Consider the following 22,701-nt stretch of genomic DNA (forward strand, 5'->3'; position numbering starts at 1 on the left):
GCTGACCTGGCAAGTCGTGGTCCCAAGGTGGGATGCAGCTATGGTCCTGGGGGCTTACCATGACAGAGCGGGACACTTCGGTTGGAAGAAACTGGAGTTCCTGCTAAGAGGAAGGTTCTTTTGGGTCGGCATGAGAGGAGCTGTAGAAAAGTGGTGCAGAGACTGTGGCCCTTGTCACCTGAGGAGGAAGGACCGCACCAGCCAGAAGACACCCTTGAGGCCCATCGTCACCACGCAGCCTCTTGAGCTGGTAGCTCTGGACCACGTCAAATTGGCTCCAAGCCGGTCTGGATACATCTATGCCCTGACAATCGTGGACCACTATTCCCGTTTTCTAGTGGTGGTCCCGGTAAAGGATTTGACAGCCCAAACAGCGGCCAGAGCCTTCCAGCAATATTTCTGCCGTCCACACGGGTATCCGGAACAGGTCCTGACAGACCAGGGTCCAGCGTTCGAGGCTGAAATCTTCCAGGAGTTCTGCAATCTCTATGGCTGTAAGAAGATTCGTACAACGCCTTACCACCCCCAAACCAACGGGATGTGTGAGAAGATGAACAATATAGTCATTGATCTCCTAAAGATGTTGCCCCTGGAGGAACGCAGCCTGTGGCCAGAAAAACTGCCGGATCTGATAGACTTATACATTCATATCCCGGTGAATGCTACAAACTGCACCCCGGCTTACCTGATGCGAGCCAGACCAGGTAAGGACCTGGAGATGGGAGTCCTAACACCTGAGGACACCTCCCCGGATGCGGACTGGGATACGGAAAGGCAACTGCAGTACAAGAAGGTACAGGAGAGTGTGGAGAAGAGCCTGGCCCAGGTGAGAGAAAGGCAAGAAAGACTCTTCAACCAACACGCCCCTGCTGGTCCCCTAGAACCTGGTGAGCAAGTCCTAAAGCGAAAAAGAAGGCTACATAAGTTGGACGACCAGTGGGAAAGGAAACCCTACACCGTACTGCAGTCTGACCACGACAACCCAAAGGTGTGCGCAATCACCAAGGACGGAGGAGAAACCACTAGTGTTGTCTCCAGAGACCACCTCAAAAGGTGCCCCGAGCAACTCTGTAGTGCAGAAGAGGATCAGAGTGACCTTGAATCCGCAGAGGACAAAGAAGAAATGATCAGCACCGTTCTCGGAGAGTTCCCTCAGTCCTGGACTCGCATAAATGATGCCATAGTGGTACCCGTCCTGCATTTCCTGCAACCGGCACAGCAACAACCAACACCAGAGCCGGAAGGTGAAGAGGAGCAAGCGGTTCCAGAGGCAGAAGAGCCTGTACCAGCAGCCCAGGAGAGTCAACCCTCTGCTGACAGTGAGCCTGCCATGCCTGCGGTATGCCAAAGGACCCGCAGACAGCTGCCTGCCCTACCTGTACACCCAGCTGGTAGCTGTACCCCTAACGCTAGTGGGGAAAGCCGAGTCAGTCCACCACCAGACAGTGGGCTACGTAGGTCAACCAGGAGCACAAAGGGGCAGATACCCGCTCGCTGGAGAATATAGAGTGTACTAAAATTGTAAATGACCCTGTTGCTAAATGTTGAATTGTTTGCCAAGTTACATGCTTGTTTGGTAATTCTGTGTTTCAGTTTCTTGCAGCTACTGTAAGGACTCAAAGGTTATGGACTTTTTGTAACTGGGACCTTGTATGGACTGCGTTCGGAGCTTAACCAAGGAATGAACTAAGACTGTAAAGGACTTGGGGTAGGACAGACCCCCACCGGGTTAAGGCTCCCCGTTGTATTGGTGTTATTAACACCCAGTCACAGGCCACACTGTGACCTTAAGAACTCAATCTGTGCGTCGTTTGTCTATTAAAGTTTTATAGTTATGCATATTGTCTTTGTGTATTGTTTAGTCCCGGAGTACTAAATTTCACTAGGGGGGAATGTGTCACCCTGGCCTGGATGCCACAAAATGTAATAAAGCTGTGTCTGAGAGCAAAGGGGAGGTTCTCTAGTCAGGGGAACATTAGCATGCAGTACCTCCTGTCTCAGGCCAGTAGGGGGAGCAGGCTGCCCCTATAAAAGCTGGTGCTGGGGGCAGGGTTAGAGAGAACTTGATGGCCTGTCTCAGCACTGAGACTTGTCCCAGAGCAGAGCAGGGACAGACAGTTGCACTGCACCTAAGAGGAAGTGTGGCAGGAGGAGAGCCACAAGCCAGAGACAAGAGGCGAAGAGAGCCTGTCTTGGCAGAGAAAGGACTTAATTTACCAGACTTTGGTGTCTGAGGCTGGAAGGATTCCACATTCTCCAGCAGATAACCAGTCCGCAGGGGACTGTATATTCCTTGGCCTAAGAAGCCTGGAGGCCCTGCCACAACAGAAGGGACCAGCAAAGCCGTACAAGGCTGGGAGCAGAAAGGAACCCACGTCGCAGGCCATACAGGCGAGAATACACGGAAAGCTCGGAAACGTGGGCTGTTACCCTATAACGAGGAGATAGCCAGAAGGAGCGCAGAAAGCACGGTAGGCCTACACCCTCACCCTGACCAGGGCCAATTTCCCCGTTGCTCTCAGACATCCAGGTCCCCTCCTAGCTGGGACTGTTTGTGGGTCAATTTACCTGTTCTAGTAAAGACCCTGGAATGCAACCTGTTGTCTGCGTGCTCCTTGCTCCTCCAGCACTATCAGCACTGGGACTCTCACTACCATCACTCCCAACATCCATTATACTGCCCTGGGGCTGCACTCTTCCCGTGGGGAGTCACACTACCCTAGCTGCACACCTCATCAGCCCCAGCGGTCTGCATGCAGCGGCGGTTCCTAATAACCGCAATCCACGGGTGGTGTAGTCGGACATTATCAATAGAGCATAGCAGAGTACCATTGGTCTGACCACCCTGAGCCACGGAACCGGGTTGCCACTACTACTCCCATCGTTTCCCTACCGCCCGGATCCGAGTGCCCCACGGCCCAGGGGGCGAGTCACTTGTATATATGCTGCCCTTCCCTCATCCTTGTATATATGCCCCCCAATCCATGTATATATGCTGCCCTCCCCCAATCCTTGTATATATGCCCTCCCAATCCATGTATATATTCTGCCCTCCCCAATCCATGTATATATGCTCCCCTCCCCCAGTCCAAGTATATATGCCCCCCCACTCCATGTATATATGCTCCCTTCCCCAGTCCATGTATATATCCCCCCACTCCATGTATATATGCTCCATTCCACAGTCCATGTATATATTCTCCCTCCCCCAGTCCATGTATATATGCTCCCCCCCAATCCATGTATATATGCTCCCCCCCAATCCATGTATATATGTTCCCCCCAGTCCATGTATATATGTTCCCCCCAGCCTGCTAGTGCCGCTGTTCATCGCATATTAAAAAAAAACAAAAAACATAATAAACACTCCTACTCACCTTCCTTCTTCTCCCGCGCAGTGTCCTCTCCTGTAGCCGGCAGCTGACTCCAGGGTCCTAGCGACAGGGGCGCATGATGTCACTGTCATGCGCCCAGTCGCTTGTATGCTTTCGTCACCTGCTAGCTGCTAGCCTCTGATTGGCCAGCAGTGTGTATTGCGGCGCACGGGCCTGGCAAGTTCATGCACTGCAATACACTTCAGCTAGTTGTGGGTCCGAGAACGCACATCTAGCTGAAGTAGCGGGGCTGGCGTTGGCGCTCAGCGGGCTCAGAGTTCTCACCCGCCGGGCCCGATCCAGTAGTGCTAGTGCTGCGGCTATGGCGCGCGTGCCCACCGGGAGGGCTCTGCGTGCCCCCTCTAGCACGCGTGCCATAGGTTCACCAGCACTGCTCTAGGGACTCCGCCAATCAGCTGACTGAGGGGACTACACCTAAAATGCCACATTCCATTTATTATTTTCCAACTACATCAACATACTTTTGAAAGTAGTTATGCCTGGTATTACAACTTAGGGCAGCTTAGTTCTAACTTAGTAAATGGGACTAGTTTATCATTTCAGGCACATCCACTAGTAAAAGTGTGGATCTGTGCTTGTTTAACAATGAAGTGAGCAAAACACTCACTGGAGCACCACCACACCTTCAGTCAGCTGATCTGAAGGGTACTAAGAATCAGACCCCCAATTTTAAAGGGATTCTGTAAGTAAGATCAACTTTCCATTCTAATATGGACATTCAAGTCTTTGAAGATGTAAGGGTTTTGATGGATTTACATTTCAATCTTTTGCTGCATTTATGTGATTCAGTGTTTTAATTTATATGTAAATGAGGTGTTGAGTGCTCTGGGAATGATTGAGCACTTCCCGAGTCTCTTCCTCCTGAGGTTGGTTCCTCATTCAACACCAGCCTGTTTAGCTTAATTAGTAGCTCATTGGGTGTGTGATGTCAGGCACCAAGCAAATAAATAAAACAGTGAGCTAGCTACCAATCAAACTAAAGATGAATGTGCTTGGTGAGGAAACAGCCTTGGAAGCAGTGGCTCCTTAAGTGCCATGAGAACTTACCATTTCATTTACATATTGGTAAAAACCCTAAGTACTCAAGAATGCAGCAAGCGATAGAAGATACAGTGGGAAAAATAAGCATTTGACACACTACCGAATTTGCAAGTTTTCCCACCTACAAAGAATGGAGAGGTCTGTAATTTTTATAGTGGGTACACTTCACATGTGAGAGACAGAATCTAAAAATAAAACCCAGAAAATCACATTGTATGATTTTTTAAGATTTAAATTGCATTTTATTGCATGAAATAAGTATTTGATCACCTACCATCCAGCAAGAAATCTGGCTCTCACAGATCTTTTAGTTTTTCTGTAAGAAGCTCTCCTACTCTGCACTCATTACCTGTATTAATTGCACCTGTTTGAACTCATTACCTGTATAAAAGACACCTGTCCACACACTCAATCAATCACACTCCAACCTCTCCACCATGGCCAGGATCAAAGAGCTATCTACAGACACCAGGGACAAAATTGTAGACCTGCACAAGACTGGGATGGGCTACAGGACAATGGGCAAGCAGCTTGGTGAGAAGGCAACAATTGTTGGCACAATTATTAGAAAATGAAAGAACCACAATAGACTGTCAATCTTTCTCAGTCTGGGGCTCCATGCAAGATTTCACCTCGTGGGGGTAAGGATAATTCTGAGAATGGTCAGGAATCAGCTCAGAACTATAAGGGATGACCTGGTCAATGACTTGAAGAGAGCTGGGACCACAGTCTGATACATTACCATTAGTAACACACTACTCCATCATGGATTAAAATCCTGCAGGGCATGCAAGGTCCCCCTGCTCACGCCAGTATATGTCCAGGCCTGTTTGAAGCTTGCCAATGACCATCTGGATGATCCAGAGGAGGCATGGGAGAAGGTCATGTGGTCAAATGAGACCAAAATAGAACTTTTTGGTATCAACTCCACTCCCCATGTTTGGATGAAGAAGAAGGATGAGTACAACCCCAAGAACACCGTCCCAAACATGAAGCATGGTGGGGGAAAATCATATTTTGGGGGTGCTTTTCTGCAAAGTGGACAGGACGACTGCACCGTATTGAAGGGAGGATGGATGGGGTCATTTTGGCCAACAACTTCCTTCCCTCAGTAAGAGCATTGAAGATGGGTCGTGGCTGGGTCTTCCAGCATAAACAATAACCCAAAACGCACAGCCATGGCAACTAAGGAGTGGCTCTGTAAGAAGCATTTCAAGGTCCTGGAGTGGCCTAGCCAGTCTCCAGACCTGAACCCAATAGAAAATCTTTGGAGGGAGCTGAAACTCAATGTTGCCCAGCGACAGCCCCGATACCTGAACTATCTGGAGAAGAGCTGTATGGAGGAGTGGGCCAAAATCTCTGCTGCAGTGTGTGAAAACTTGGTCAAGAACTACAAGAAACAAAGGTTTCTGTACCAAATATTAAATTCTGTTTTTGTATTGTATCAAATACTTATTTCATGCAATAACATGCAAATTAATTATGTAAAAATCATACAATGTGATTTTCTGGATTTTTTTAAGATTCTGTCTCTCACAGTTGAAGTGTACCTACGATAAAAATTACAGACCTCTCCATTCTTTGTAGGTGGGAAAACTTGCAAAGTCAGCAATGTATCTAATACTGATTTTCCCCTCTGTATAAAGATGTCATTAGATTAACAATTCAAAGACCCACATACAGTACATGAAGTTTGAGGTGTTTGACCTTACTGATGAATTCCCTTTAATGGTGATATGATCCAAAACTGAGGATTATCCTTTAGCGGTTTTCCCCAATTTGGCCAACAGAAGGCTCACAAGTCTCATGTTATTTTTAGGCTGTTAGTGTTGGCTTGAAATGTAAAACCATACATACAGCAGGTCATTTACAGTGAGATAAAAGGCAAAGTTAAATGAAGTGGTGTGGCACTCAATTACATATTTAACTCTGTTATGTAAAATTATTTATATCTGAGCATCAAAGGCCAGGATTTCTCCTTTATTTTTTAAAAGTGAAGTTATAGGATACAGCAATTGTATTCAATCATAGTGCATTGTTATAGTCATTTTTCTACTGGGCAAGTATTGCATAAATAGAATGTGGCAGTATAGTCCATGCAGTACATTGAGCACCAATAAAAACGTGGCAGAATCTATCTGACTAGTATCAAATTCATATTTGTGTGTATAAAACCTAAGGAAGTGGGCACAAAATATTACATGAGTTCTATTCTTTGCCTTCAAGAGAATAGGAGCTGTTCTGCAGTTCTGATCAGCGGTCGCTGCACACTGAGTGTAGCTGAACAGTGCACCTCTGTTCAGTGTCCATATGCATGCACTGCTTGACCTAATTGGTGGGGGTGCAGGGTGTCTGACCCCCACTGAACTGATATTGATGACCTATCACAAGGATATGTCATCAATATCTTATGACCAGAAAACCCTTTTGACATCAAGCAATCACAGAAATGCAACTGCATTCTATCTAAATGAAAAACTAGCTTTGTTACCTAGAGTAACCAATCAAAGCTTAGCTTTTATCTCTTAAGCTGAAGTGAAAAAATAAAAGCTGTGCTGTGATTGGTTGCTATCGGATCAAAGCAAATTTTACTTTTGAACAGTAATGGTAGATAAGACATATTGATTCTTTTTTATAATAACTGAAATTGAATTATTGCTACATTTACAATACTATACAATTTTGAAAGTATACCTGCCATGACAAATCAATCTCATTTATCTAAACAGGATACTTGTATAAAAGAAGGCTCACTTGTTTCTTGAGCATAGGCCTATAAAATGTAGTAACCAGATTTTCCTGCACGGATTAAAAAAGCTGGTTAGGAAAATGGGGAGAGTGCCAGATCAGAAGGCATTTAATGCAGCAAACAAAGGCTCTCATTTACTGTATCATTGTACTCTATTTGTGCCTTCTTAGCTGTTATGTGACATGTACTTACCAGTTCGGATAGAATTTAGAGGCATTTGGTGTCACAGGGATACTGTGACAGAGTGGGGTCAGACGATCGCAGCGTCTGGTGACACATACACCTGCGGTAGTTAGAACGGCTTCACCATCCTATTAGCAGTTCTGGCTTTCTTTGCTCTGGTGCTGCAAGGGTTAAACTGCTTAATTGGATTCCTCAAGTTCCCTGTCTTGAACTATATCAGCTCTTCTGGGTTTGTTACTCCCAGCAGGTATAAGAACCCTCCTCCTTGCTTCTGACCTTGCCAGTGATAGTTACCACTACCTGGCTTGGAGTTAAAGGAGAGAGTTCAATGTTTAGAGCAGGCGGTTGGAGAGTTGTTCAGGAGATTGCTGCATGGAGTTGGTTTGCATGTTTATCCTTATCCTCTCCCATTAGATTCCTTCATTCCTATTCCTCCCGTTTCCCTTTCTGTTGTTTTGTGAGTGTATTTGTGTGATTGTAGTTTTCTTTTACTCCTGTCTGTCTGGTTAGTGTTTGCTTATATGCTTCAGCCTCATGCCTCTCTGGGTGGGGAAGGGAACACATAAGGGTAAGCTAGGAGTGTAGCAAAGTTCAAGACCTCGGCATCCCCACCATCCGGGGGACAGGGATAGCCTAGGGTGCCCCTAGTTCAAAGGATTGGGTAAGTGCCTACAGTCCCTTGTCACTATGTGGCATTATCACTGCCCATACCTTTTTGGATCCATTATGAATCCTGTGGCTGCTCTGGATGGACAGCTACAACAGCTCAGCCTGGAGGTGTCAGACTTTCACTCAGTTGCTTTGCAGTGCTCATTGACTCCAGGCTTAGTGCCTGTGGCCCCCGGGCAAACTATGGTGGAGCCCAAGATCACTTTGCCGGATAGGCTCTCTGGGGGTCGGTATAAGTTTGTAGTTTTCAGGGAAGCCTGCAAACTTTATTTTAGGTTACGTTCTCACTCCTTGCGTACCGAGGAGCAATGGGTAGGGTTTGTAATATCTCTTCTCCAGGGTGACCCTCAAGCCTGGGCATTTTCTCTTCTGTCTCATTCCAGAAGGTTGAGGAATTTTTTCAGGCTCTGGGTCTAATCTATGACGACCCAACCGTGTCTCTCTGGCTGAGTCTTAACTACGTCAGCTTCAGTAGGGAGACCAACCAGCGGAGGAATATTGCTCGGAGTTCCATAGGTGGTCTACGGATACTAGGTGGAATGACCCCATGCTCCATAATCATTTTTTTCAGGGGCTTTCTGAGAGGGTAAAAGATGCCTTTGCTCTGACTGAGCCCCCGGCTTCCCTGGTGGCAGCCATGCCGTGAAGACCGCCGTCTCAGAGAGAGACTAAAGGTGACACCTCAATTTTTGGGGAGTCATATGTCTAATGAACCTAGGCTTGAGTCCACTGAGGAACCCATGCAATTGGGGAGGGGATGACTCGTTGCACCGGTCCTCCAGCAGTTTGGCACAAAAGGGAGTGTGTTTTTTTGTGGGGATGGGTCATTTTGTGGGTACCTGCCCATCCATGTGCAAACAGCTGGCAGAAAACTCCAAAATGTGTGGAGGTTAGCAACCTGGGTATCCATATTTTCGACGGGTAGGTCACAATTCTTTCTACCCACCGAAATCCTTTTGAAAGAAATGTGTCTATTTCTGCCTTTTTGGACAGTGGGGCAGGGTTTAATCTTGTTGACGCCCGTTTCGTTCAGACCCACGGCCTTCTACCTCATGAGTTGTCAAGACTTATTCCAATAATAGCTATCGATTCAGCACCCATGAGTCAGGGGCATTTCACTCAGGTCATTCAGGATATACGTCTTCAGGCAGGGGCCATGCCTACTGTATCCATAAAATTTTATGTGTTAGAGGGCTTGCATTCCCCAGTGCTTCTTGGCATACCTTGGCTGACGTTACGCAATCCTGTAATAGACTGGCAGGCACGGGAGGTAGTGAGGTGGAGCAATTACAGTCAAAATAACTGCATGAGCACTCAGTTATCCATGGTAGCTACCAGGCCTCTATTGGAGTATTTGTCTGATTACGAGGATGTATTTTCGGGACAAGGGTGTCAAGAACTACCACCTCATTGCCCTTATGATTGCTCAGTCAATTTGATTCCTGGGGCTAAGTGGCCTAAGAGCAGGTTATATAATATTTCAGATCCTGAGAGGTAGGCTATGGAATATTATATTACAGAGAGCCTTGCTAAGGTACATATCAGACCCTCCTCATCTCCGGTGGCAGACGGATTTTTCTTAGTTAAGAAAAAAGATGGAGGGCTGATGCCCTGCTTGGATTTTTTGGAACTAAATCGTATCACTGTATGGGATCCATACCCTTTCCTTCTCATTCCGGATCTCTTTAATAAGATCGTCGGGGCTAAGTGTTTTGCCAAACTGGACCTTAGGGGGGCCTATAATCTCATCTGTATTAAGGAAGGGGATGAGTAGAAGACTGATTTTAATATACCAGATAGACACTACGAAAACCTCTTTATGCCATTTGCGTTGACCAATGCTCCCGCCATATTTCAGCACTTTGTAAACAACATTTTCTGTCAACTGGCAGGTAGATTTGTGGTAATCTATCTCTATGACATATTGATTTATTCGCCGGACCTTGATTCAAATCAGGTATTTGTCAGGCAGGTCCTACAAATACTCAGGGAAAATAAACTTTTATGTCAAATCAGAAAAATGTATGTTTACTGTTCAGGAGATTCCTTTTTCTGGGATATCTATTATCTTCCACCGTCTTTCGTATGGATACTGCGAAAGTTCAGGCGGTACTGGATTGGGATCATCGTGAAAATTTAAAAGCTTTACAGCGGTTTCTGGGTTTCGCCAAGTATTACCGCAAGTTCATGAAGGACATTTCAGTAGTGGCCAAACCTCTTACGAATATGACCAGGAAAGGAACAGACTTTTCCAAACGGTCTAAACCGGAGCTTGAAGCATTTGCCATCTTGAAAAAATGTCACAGTTCCTTGTCACCACGTGACATTTGGGCCATGCATGTCAATTTTTAAAGTAAAATAAACTGTGAAAGAGAGCTGCTGCTTAGCCTGTATGTAATCATATTATTGCAAATGAGAAAAAAATAACAGTTCTACTCCAAACAACATAGTAAAAATGATGCTGCCATTATAGCCAGCATTGAATGCAATGGCAGCGATGTAACATATGTTTCATATGAGAATGAGAATTTTACTCTGTTTACCTATTTTTGAAGTCCAGCAATAATTAAGACAGTGAAATATAGCCCGATAATATGTGACAAATTGATCATAGAAAGCACATGTACAGTTGTCATAAATTAATATAAGTCAATACATTATACTGAGGAAAAAACAGACAAAAGTAAACCCCCTTCAAATCCAATGATTCTGCTGGTTTATGTGTAATCAGGAATGAAATTCAGGAATCAGGTCAAGTGTAGACGTATAAACATGTTTGTTTCTAAAGGCAATGAAGTTTTGCCCATTTATTTTGGGATCTTCAGTGGACACACAATAAATTACACTATATGTATATACAGTACAGACCAAAAGTTTGGACACACCTTCTCATTTAAAGATTTTTCTGTATTTTCATCACTATGAAAATTGTACATTCACACTGAAGGCATCAAAACTATGATTTAACACATGTGGAATTATATAGTTAACAAAAAAGTGTGAAACAACTGAAAATATGTCTTATATTCTAGGTTCTTCAAAGTAGCCACCTTTTGCTTTCATGACTGCATGCACACTCTTGGCATTCTCTTGATGAGCTTCAAGAGGTAGTCACCGGAAATGGTCTTCCAACAATCTTGAAGGAGTTCCCAGAGATGATTAGCACTTGTTGGCCCTTTTGCCTTCACTCTGCGGTCCAGCTCACCCCAAACCATCTCGATTGGGTTCAGGTCTGGTGACTGTGGAGGCCAGGTCACCTGGCGTGGCACCCCACCACTCTCCTCCTTGGTCAAATAGCCCTTACACAGCCTGGAGGTGTGTTTGGGGTCATTGTCCTGTTGAAAAATAAATGATGGTCCAACTAAACGCCAACTGGATGGAATAGCACGCCGCTGCAAGATGCTGTGGTAGCCATGCTGGTTCAGTATGCCTTCAATTTTGAATAAATCCCCAACAGTGTCACCAGCAAAGCACCCCCACACCATCACACCTCCTCCTCCATGCTTCACGGTGGGAACCAGGCATGTAGAGTCCATCCGTTCACCTTTTCTGCATTGCACAAAGACACGGTGGTTGGAACCAAAGATCTCAAATTTGGACTCATCAGACCAAAGAACAGATTTCCACTGGTCTAATGTCCATTCCTTGTGTTCTTTAGCCCAAACAAGTCTCTTCTGCTTGTTGCCTGTCCTTAGCAGTGGTTTCCTAGCAGCTATTTACCATGAAGGCCTCCTGCACAAAGTCTCCTCTTAACAGTTGTTGAAGAGATGTGTCTGCTGCTAGAACTCTGTGTGGCATTGACCTGGTCTCTAATCTGAGCTGCTGTTAACCTGCGATTTCTGAGGTTGGTGACTCGGATAAACTTATCCTCAGAAGCAGAGGTGACTCTTGGTCTTCCTTTCCTGGGGCGGTCCTCATGTGAGCCAGTTTCTTTGTAGCGCTTGATGGTTTTTGCAACTGCACTTGGGGACACTTTTAAAGTGTGCCCAATTTTTCGGACTGACTGACCTTCATTTCTTAAAGTAATGATGGCCACTCGTTTTTCTTTACTTAGCTGCTTTTTTCTTGCCATAATACAAATTCTAACAGTCTATTCAGTAGGACTATCAGCTGTGTCTCCACCAGACTTCTGCACAACACAACTGATGGTCCCAACCCCATTTATAAGGCAAGAAATCCCACTTATTAAGCCTGACAGGGCACACCTGTGAAGTGAAAATTATTTCCGGTGACTACCTCTTGAAGCTCATCAAGAGAATGCCAAGAGTGTGCAAAGCAGTCATCAAAGCAAAAGGTGGCTACTTTGAAGAACCTAGAATATAAGACATATTTTCAGTTGTTTCACACTTTTTTGTTAAGTATATAATTCCACATGTGTTAATTCATAGTTTTGATGCCTTCAGTGTGAATGTACAATTTTCATAGTGATGAAAATACAGAAAAATCTTTAAATGAGAAGGTGTGTCCAAACTTTTGGTCTGTACTGCATATACAATATATATGTATATATATTTATTTCACTAGTTTTCACTTGGATATTGATTTAAATGACATCACTGTTGATAAGCATGGGCCACTGTTCTTTGCACTACACTGCGCACAAGACTACCCTATTGGCAATGCAAACAAATTTAGATGCTATTCACAGCCAACTCTTGTGGAGCTGGGGTGGAATATAAATGAGAGTCCATACTCTTTACTATTGTAATATACAATCAGTCTAGCATCTTCACACTGAAATATTGGTAACGAGCTAAAGTGTCTGGATGTCGGACCAACTGTCATACCAATTTTCCTTTTGTAATTAAAAGGGTGGTGGGTGACTTTGATGGACTGTTTGTGCATACCATTGACAGCACTAATCCAGGGATCTTAGAACACATGACTTTGTTATTGGATATGGTGGACACAGTTTGTATATTGCCTGCATGTAGGAATAATGGCCAATATAAAGAAAATACATCAACCTGACTGATTCAAGTATTCCTGCTGCAAATCAAATTTATTCTGGAATCTGATCTTAGATGTAATGCTTTCTTATGTTCAGATGACATGACTTAGAGTGACACTTACATCATTTGGAATCGTGAGTTCATGAGAACTGGTTGGGGACGTAACATCCAGTCCTGTTTAAATTAGAAAAACAGGTAAAAAATGTCATAGACAAAACTCAGATCTAAACCAGCTACACAATATGCATTCGTTACTCGTCTTTGATGTAAAGGAAAATGATACAGTCAAACTGCAGCAAAGAAAAGTACAGAACTTACAGCAACATGGAAATGGTTATCAAAAGGGAACCATAAAATAGTTTGCTTAGCGTTGGTTTAATGATGAGCAATAGTAATCCTATAGCCCAATACTATATATTACATGATGAATATTAGATAGCAAAACATGGAACTAAATTGAATGTTATAAGTAAACACTTAGGTGAAGCTAGAATTTGCTCTATCTATCTGCCTGTTTTTCATGAGCAATGCTACCTAGAAATAAAAGCAGAAAAAAAATGTTACTTCATATAGCTAAATGAAAAATAGTGGGATTCAGGAAGGATAACAAGGAAGACAAGTGGTATTTAAATAAATAGGGTTAGTGGTGTCTGAGAAACCTTGGGGAGGAAGGCTTATTGGAAGGAGGAATAGAATATACTGTAAGTTGCATACATTTGTTTTAAATGGGAGTGAAGACAAGGAGAAGGGAGAGACAAGGTGTCCGGGAAAGGCTTAGACTGACAAGATGCATTATATTATTAAATTAGGAACATGGTTAAGGAGCAGAGCAATAGCTACAAGGTAAAGGACTGGAAAAGACAAAGCAAGTCGAGATCACATAGATAGCACACACATATTTTATCATGTACAATTATATGCCAAAACGAGAGCTACATGTTCACTGATTTTGAGGTTAGGGATGACTATATATTGCTTTCATTGTATTATTCCAATGAATATAATAGGACAGATCTATGTCATATATCATAGTGTATCAGTTGTTACACTTCTACTCTGTACATGATAAAGGTACATTTCTGAACATTATCTCTCAAGCATGTGTCCAGCGTAAAACGGCTGAAGAGTATAATAAGTAAGTATTTCTCAATAAGGCTGCTGCATCCTAAGGAGCCTCTGCTTTCATATATTTTATTTCAGCAATATTTCATTCTATGATATACATATTAGTTTTAGTGTAAGAATGCAAGATGTAAATTTATTTCATATTTGATATTGAGTTTCCCAGTGTTTCTACTAATCTTTTAACTCTTGTAAAAAAGTGCTCTGACTGTAAAGATCAGATCGTCTGTAAATGCACACACATTATTGTACACTGAAACATGCTTGAGTATGTTCCTTTATATCCTAGACATTACACTTAAAGGGGGTGTCTCATGTTCAAATTGACAAGTGCTTGTAAAAACAAGCAACTTTGCAATTTATTTCTGTTGATAATCCTCTCCATTTTCAAGAAGAGAAGAATTTTTAATTTCATAGTTTATCTTTTTGCCTATGTTACCGATTTTCTAGGAAAAGGAGCCCGGGGTTGTAAGCTGTTTACTATGTAGCTTGCAAGCGCGGCTCTGAAGCCCACCAAATTGCTAGATTTGGCCAGCATTAAAGCCCCCCGCTACTCTGGTGATGCACAGGCAGAGCTGTGTCTGCTGGCAGCACCCGAGAGCGCACAATTCTGGCCAGTGACACAGCCATGCTGCTGGCCAGTGACACAGCCATCCAGCTGGCCGGTGATACAGCCATGCTGCTGGCCGGTGACACAGCCATCCTGCTGGCCGGTGACACAGCCGTGCTGCTGGCCGGTGACACAGCCGTGCTGCTGGCCGGTGACACAGCCATCCTGCTGGCTGGTGACACAGCCATGCTGCTGGCCGGTGACACTGCCATGCTGCTGGCCGAGTATCAGTGGCACACCGCCCACAGCAGCAGGAGGCTGGGAGGCAGAGGAGCACACAGTAGATAACCCCTTTAAGTATACTTATTGACATTAATGGGAAGCAAGGCAGATTACATTAAGAAAGGTAAATGAAGCACAAAAACACAACAAGGTGCATTATGAGAAGAAAGTATAAGGATATTTTTGGTCATTGACTGCATTTAGTAGACAAAATGATGTCATGACCATGGAAACAAAAGGTGTTAAGAAGTAGGACATTCTCAGGGGGTCATGGGTACGTACCAGGGAAACCAGGGGTGGTCTGCCCAAGGGGAGTAAAAGGGGTATGCTGCATAGCCAACTGGTGAAGCTTGGTCAACTGCAGGGCAGGATGGGAAATTAGAACTAACCAATCAAATGTAATTATATCAGAATACAGAAAACCATCTATTGTTTAAAAAAAAACAAACAAATGTATTAAAAAAAAAAGAAAATAGAAAGAGAGGTTCAATCATTTGTTTCTAAACTACAATAAAGGTACAATAATTAAAAATAACATATTTATTGTTAAATTAACATACAGAATTATACTAAAAGGTGGAAGTTAAATTCATGCAAAACTAAACAAATGAAAAGAAATATAGATTTTACTTTGTATCTGGGCCACCATACTTTCTCTGAGTGTTGGATACTTCAGTTTGATTATTATTTGAAATAACGTGAAAGTACAATATTTCCTTCAGAAAGTATTTGCTACCCAGTACAAATCAATAGGTTAAGTGTGATATTATTGACATGCGCTGGACTCACGTCTGGATGTGGAATAGCATACTGCCCCTGAATTGCAAATGCCTAGAAAAGGACAAGTAAATAAAAAGTTACACATGGAAGGCTTGCCACAACTGTACATGTAGTGCTACAAACTGATTCAGTAAAGGATACTGAGAACTTCTGACAAAATGTATATGTGATAGAAATAAAATGAGATGTAGGGAATACGTGTCATTAAGTATTTGCATATAGGAAGCTTATCGTGCATGTAAGCCTTAAAAACACAGTTTTATTATTATTAATTAAAAGTATTCAAAACAAAAAACCCCAATGTGTAAAACACAGCAAATAAAAATTTATAAACAATGGCCTAATTTAGACCTATGGGACCAGGTTTAATGATGGAATACAATTTTGCCAAATGTCTGGTCACATATTCCCAAAGACCAGCATTTAAGCATGTCCCCTCTGTTTTGACATGATCATAGATAAAGACATATCTCCCTTATGCCACAAGATCAATGTCCAAAAGGGCAAGTGTATCAGTCAAGTCATGTAGGGACATATAGGGAATGGGAGGGAGAGTCGCCGAGGAGCGGGGGCGCCAAAACCTCGTTATCTAGGGTGCCAACCTCCGCTGCAATGCAGGATAACATTAGTGAATGCTGTAGGGCCATATGGATCTTTTTCTTTATGTGGTTATACCTGGGTCGTCATCATTGTTTTATCCCATGACTTGACTGATGCACATTAGGGTTTTGGATACTTTTTAATTAATAAAACTGTGTTTTTAAGGGTTATACGCACAATATGTTATGATCCCTTGGAGTTTAATCTTGCAAATCTACAATAGCATATAGGAAGCTTACTTAGACATCAGGATCATGTATTTTGCTAAATTATGGCTCTATTCATCCTCAGTTCACATCAGAGTGCACGTTCGCTCTGCCAGCACCATTATAATCTATCGCCCCGTCAGTGCATACGTCTGAATCCCGTTTTGCAGGGAGTTCAGACGTAGGCCTCGATGGGGCCACCAAATGGTTACCAGAATGCAATGTGAAAGCACTCTTACTCTCATGGATACAGCATCTACTTATTCTATTGCACCGGATTTAACCATTATATCTTGGCTGGAAGCACTGTACTTTATAATTCTGTGGAGGATTATCCTGTCTTCCCACATAGTTATTTTACCATTTGTTACTTCATTATTTTCTTCCTGACAGACAATTATTTGTAAGTAAGAATTTAGTAGATATAGATAATTTTGGAGGCCAAAGGTAATAGATTTTAAATAGTAGTAAAGATTGCAGTCTCAGAGGACAGTTTACACCTAGCCGTAATGGAATTAGCATGTCAAATGCAGTCTAGACACCGAGAACAGCAAAATTTCCCATACTAATCCTAAAATATAGATTCTATGTTCCCAAAAAGTAGCCCTCTATAAATCGCTTCTAAGGCCACATCTTGAATATGGGATCCAGTTTAGGACTCCACATTCTAAAAATGATATTGTAAAGATAGATTCAGCCCATTAGCAAGCAACTAGATTGTTAAAGGGGATGTAAAATTCCACCTATAATGATAGGGCTTGTTTAACTTAGAAAAATATGACTCAGAGGAGATCTGGTTTACATGAATCAATATAAGTGTGGTCAATACAAAGGACTGGCACATGATTTTTCTTTCCAAGGACTATCGGACATTCATTACATGCGGGGTAAGGGCAATTCCAGCAGCTAAATAGGAAAGGGTTCTTTACAGCTAAAGTAGTACGACTGTGGAATGCCCTACCACAAGATGCAGTAACAGCAGAGACTATGTCAATGTGTATAAAAAAGAGCTAGATGCGTTACAAATGGCATTGTGGGTATAATCTAGTGATAGATAATGTATACTTGATAGGGAGAGGTTGAATTTGATGGACTTGTGTCTTTTTTCAACTGTAACTGGATGTAACTATGTAAAGTCATCTTTTTTTCAAAAAATATATAAATAAATATGTACTGAAAATGGTTTGTTTCAAATGCTTTGAAATATTCCACTGGGTTTTTGTATTTATGTTTTTTGATAGGCTTGCAAATAGCAATCTAATATAGTGTTTATAATATAAGATACTGAACACTTATTTAAAGCCTGCTATGAAGTCTCGGAGCTGGGCCAAGCCGGTTTTGTAATTCATCAATTGTGCAAACATAACAACTATGTCAGTATCCTATACAGTCATATTTGTAGTAAATATTTATACATGAGAAAGATGAGGACACTCAAAGTATAAATTAAATTGCAACTTAATTAGAGATGGGGGAGACAGCATGCACAATACTTGTACAACCATGGAAGGCATGGTGAACAGGAGAAGTGATAATGATTCTGGAATGACAAAGTAGTTGGAGTGAACTAATGTACATTGTGCAAGCAATGCCTCAAACAACATATACTCTTATACTATACCAGGAAAAAGAGAGTAAACTAACAGGTGCTGGTTGAGGTTGGGCCAGGACGGTGTGATTTCCTGCTGAGGCCAAAATGGTATCCGCTCTTACCTGGCCTCCAGCAAAAATAATAGGTCCAGAGGCAGGCTTTGGGCGATAAGGTATAGTGGCACCTTTTGGCGGCGACTGAAAATTAAAATAGAGAAACTTAAGTTATGTCATGAAAAGAAAACAATAAATATAGAAAATAGTTCAAAAACAAGTCATAGATATCAACATTTGAAGTTTTGTTATTAAAATAAGATTTTGTTCCAATTTTAGTAGTGTTTTTTTTATGACAAAGAAAAGCTGTGGCTAAATAACTGTTTGCTGGAAGATAAGTAGGAAATTTTAAATGCAAACACATAAACTGTGATTTTCTGTGCCACTTTTTTCACCTTACTTGTGCCTTTAGTGTTCATGGCTTTTTTTTCTTTTTAAATTCCAGCATGCTTTAGGTGTAGACTAGTGTTGAGCGAGTATGTTCTGTCCGAGTATGCTCGGGCCGAGCTCCGAGTATTTATAGCCGCTCGGTGATATGGTTGAATCGCTCCCGTGTGCATGATTTGCAACTGTTTGACAGCTTTATTACATGTGAGGAATGTGTAAGAAATAGACATTCCTCACATGTAATAAAGCTGTCAAACAGTTGCAAATCATGCACACGGGAGCGATTCAACCATATCACCGAGCAGCTATAAATACTCGGAGCTCGGCCGAGCATACTCGGCGAAAAGGTTAATAGAACATACTCGCTCAACACTAGTGTAGACTATTATTAGACAGTTTCTACCATTCTGTCTCCCAAAAAGTATTAAAGTGTTTTGCATTTATTGTAGTGTTTTGTTGTGTTTTTGACATTTCACATTATGTGATTTTAAGACAAACATAGGAATCACATGATCTATGAATTACATGACAACCAACAGCAACCAAAAATACATTTATCATAAGAAATACTAAAAAACTGAAAAGATGCTAAAAAAAACTGCATGTTAAAATTCTGGTGTTTTTACATGGGGAAAATGCTGCCAAAGAAGTGATTGTGAAAGTAGCTTTTCTCGTAGTATATCCATTTTGTAAACTACTTTGAACAACAGAAAAAGTCTAAAGTCAGTTTAGACAGCTTCCAGAGCAGTTCTCCTAATCGTGGCTTTCACTTTCCTGAACAGTGTGCTTGTTCAATAACCCAGTTATTTATCTATGTAAATGTAATTACAGCTTCCAGAGCAGTTCTCCTAATCGTGGCTTTCACTTTCCTGAACAGTGTGCTTGTTCAATAACCCAGTTATTTATCTATGTAAATGTAATTAATAGTGTAGACTGGGACCAGACACTTGCAGAAAGTTCATGTGCAATAGCAGAAAGATGCTCTAAAATCCGAACTGTCATTAATCCCTTAATGGTGGAACCAATTTTGAGCTGAATGACCAAGCCCTATTTTTAAAATCTGACATTTGTAACTTTATATTTTTAGAACTCTGGAATGCTTCAACATACATCAGTGTTTCTGAAATGTTGCTTTTTTTCTAATGACACATTGTACTATATTAGCGATAAATTTAAGTTGTAAATATTTTATGGGTTTTTTTGTGAAAATATATTCTTTTTGATCAAAATGTTGAAAAATTAGCAATTTTCAAACTTGGAAATGCTAATATCCTTAAGCAAGATAGTTATACCATACAAAATCGTTAATTAATCACATTTCTGAAATGTCTACTTGAAGTCAGCATAACTTTTCAAACATCCTTTCATTTTGTTAGGACATTAGAAACTGCTGTTAGGAAATCTGTTAACCGTGCAGGTCTTACATAGGAATTAAGAGAAAATGAGAAAAATGAGAAGACTAATCCCAAAATGTATTGCGCAATTTCTCCCAAACATGGCAATACCCCATATGTGGTCAAAAACTATTGTTTGGGCACGACAGGACTCGGAAGGGAAGAAGCGCTATTTGGTATTTGGAGCGTAAACTTGGCTGGAATAAATAGTAGAAGCCAAGTCGCATTTTTATCTTACAAACTACCTCACAGAATTTTGTAAGTTTGGGCTGTGAAGACAAAACATTTAAGATTTTTCTGCTAAAATTTTACTTTAGCCTCAAAGTTTTTATTTACTCAAAATTTTACTAGGCGAAAATGAACACCACAGTTTGTAATGCAATTTTTACTGAACAAGGTAATATTTCATATGTGGTTGTACACTATTGTTTGAGCACATAGCAGGGATCTGATGGGAAGAAGCAATATTATACCTCTGAAACACAAATTTTGTTTGAAAAGATTGTAGGAGCCATTAGCAGAGCCCCTGAGGTGTATAACCCTCCCACAAGTGACCCTATTTTGGAAACTTCACTGGTTAAGGAATTATGAATTCCTCTCAGGGTATAGTGATTATTTGGAACCCATAGTTGCCTCACAGAATTTTATAACATTAGGCTGTAGAAAAACTCTATAACATATTGGTAATAAACACACAATTTTTGTTAGTTGCAAATTTTTCGACACGACAACAACACCAAAACTATTGATGATAACTGCAGTTTAGGCACAGAAGGCAAAGGGTCATTTGGATTCGAGAGCACAGATTTTACTGTTTTATTTGAGGAGGGGTGAGGGGAGACATATCGCATTTCAAGAACTTTTGTCCCACCTGTAGAGTGGAAACTCCCTATATTTCCAGTCAGAAATGACGGACCTCAATGGGGACTTCTTTTTTCTGAGATAGCTTTAAAGTTTTTATTGGAAGCTTTTTTTTGTCTCTTTAAATATAATGTTCACATTTTAACCTGTGCTCTATGCTGAGCACGTACAGGGTTTCCTTCTAAATCCCCCAAAAATGCAAAATCTCCACTAAATGGAATTACTCAATATAGTGAGGCAAATGGAGTCACTAAGGACTCCATTTGGCATTTGTTTTAGTGGTGTCTGGTATGCACAGAACTGTGGTGGACCACACTTTTGTGTCCTAAAAAGAAGCCAAATATGATGAGACACCAGAAGAACATCTGTCTCATTATAGTGAATGGTTCTGTCCAATGGGATTTTGCAAAACTGACTCCTTCCTCAGTACAAACACATGTCCTGAGGAAGCAGTCAGTTTTGACTTTGAAATGCATTGACAATAAACCACTATTCTTTTATCTTGTCTTCGAATCCTTTTTGGAATCAGCAATTTACACTCATCTGTGGACGATGCAGCAGCTGACAAATATGCAATATTAGTGGTTGTGTTGCACACAACCTTGTCCGGTGAGCACCTTACCAATGTTCATCCACCTTATATATTTGGATAAGACCATATTGCGCTTTGCACATTTTTTCCAATTATTTTCATGCTGAAACATATTGCCCTTTAATTATTTTTTAATTTAATTTCAATTTATTACATTTATTTTACTTCTGTGCACTTTTTAATCAGCAGCACTTCAACTAAAGCTCCTATTTTTCTTTTACCATTTTCTATGCAAAAAGCCTCTTCAGAAGGATGAGGACTTTATCTCTAGTGCCACCTATTGGATGTAGCAATCCTAAAAGTCAATATCAACACTTTACTCAAATGAAGCGTCATCGTCAGGCAAAGGCTGGGCTAGTCCCTGCTCAGTCACTGTGCGAGGTGCACAATAATATCAGTGTGTGCTTTCGCAGCCTCGATCAATAGTAACGAGCTGTGTCAATGCGCGATGTAGGATGAATACCCAGCTTACAGAGGCCAGTGTCATCATTGGCAGGGGCGGCGCTGGTCTCTGCAAGCGGATATTCTTACAGCAGCATGTTACTACTGATCTGAGCCAGTGATAGAGCGCACTGTCCTTGTGCACATCACACAGAGACAGAGAAGGGTCTAGACCTTCCCCGAAATGAAGTTCACCAATGACGCTTCGCTTTAGGCAAGGGACAGGGGCTGCGGCAGTAACCACAGCTTCTGCCGCCTGATGACGCTTCACTTGAGCATCCCAGCATGCACTGGGATTTTCAAATGAAGCGTCATCAAAAAGGAAGCTGTAAAACAAAAAAATAGCAGTTAGATAGTGTACTTAGGGATGGAGAGGGAATTTTTAATTAAAGTATATTAGAAAATAGATTAGACTATGCCATTAAATACATAGGCATTTGGGATGAAAATTAATTTCTATTTCGGACCACTCCTTTAACCCCTAAAGGACGGAGCCAATTATGTCCTTAATGACCAAGCCAAATTTTACAATTCTGACCGGTGTCATTTTATGAGATAACTCTGAAACGCTTCAACATATCCCAATGATTCTGAGATTGTTTTTTCATGACATATTGTATTTCATGATAGTAGTAAAATTTCTTCGATATGACTTGCATTTATTTGTGAAAAAAAAACAGAAATTTGACAAAAATTTAGAAAATTTTGCAATTTTCAAACTTTGAATTTTCATGCCCTTAAATCAGAGAGATATGTCACACAAAATAGTTAATAAATAACATTTCCCACATGTCTACTTTACATCAGCACAATTTTGGAACCAACATTTTTTTTTGCTAGGAAGTGATAAGGG

The 22,701-nt window shown here is 41.7% G+C and overlaps 1 protein-coding gene across 8 annotated transcripts in view; it reads right to left on the minus strand.

Moving 5' to 3' along the window:
- The window catches only part of LOC141265411 (poly(rC)-binding protein 3-like), a 1,492,220-nt gene that overhangs the window by 57,799 nt on the left and 1,411,720 nt on the right, over positions 1-22,701 (minus strand). For all 8 annotated transcript variants that reach the window (XM_073678474.1, XM_073678473.1, XM_073678467.1 and 5 more), the window contains 4 exons: positions 18,174-18,317; positions 15,733-15,774; positions 15,226-15,301; positions 13,111-13,163 (listed from right to left, as the gene is read on the minus strand). In XM_073678474.1, the coding sequence (XP_073534575.1) occupies positions 13,111-13,163; positions 15,226-15,301; positions 15,733-15,774; positions 18,174-18,317 (315 nt within the window). The remainder of the gene's footprint in view (positions 1-13,110; positions 13,164-15,225; positions 15,302-15,732; positions 15,775-18,173; positions 18,318-22,701) is intronic.

The sequence above is a fragment of the Phyllobates terribilis genome, unplaced genomic scaffold, assembly GCF_046119375.1.
Source record: "Phyllobates terribilis strain yellow unplaced genomic scaffold, ASM4611937v1 Scaffold_4__5_contigs__length_816908805, whole genome shotgun sequence".
NCBI lineage: Eukaryota > Metazoa > Chordata > Amphibia > Anura > Dendrobatidae > Phyllobates > Phyllobates terribilis.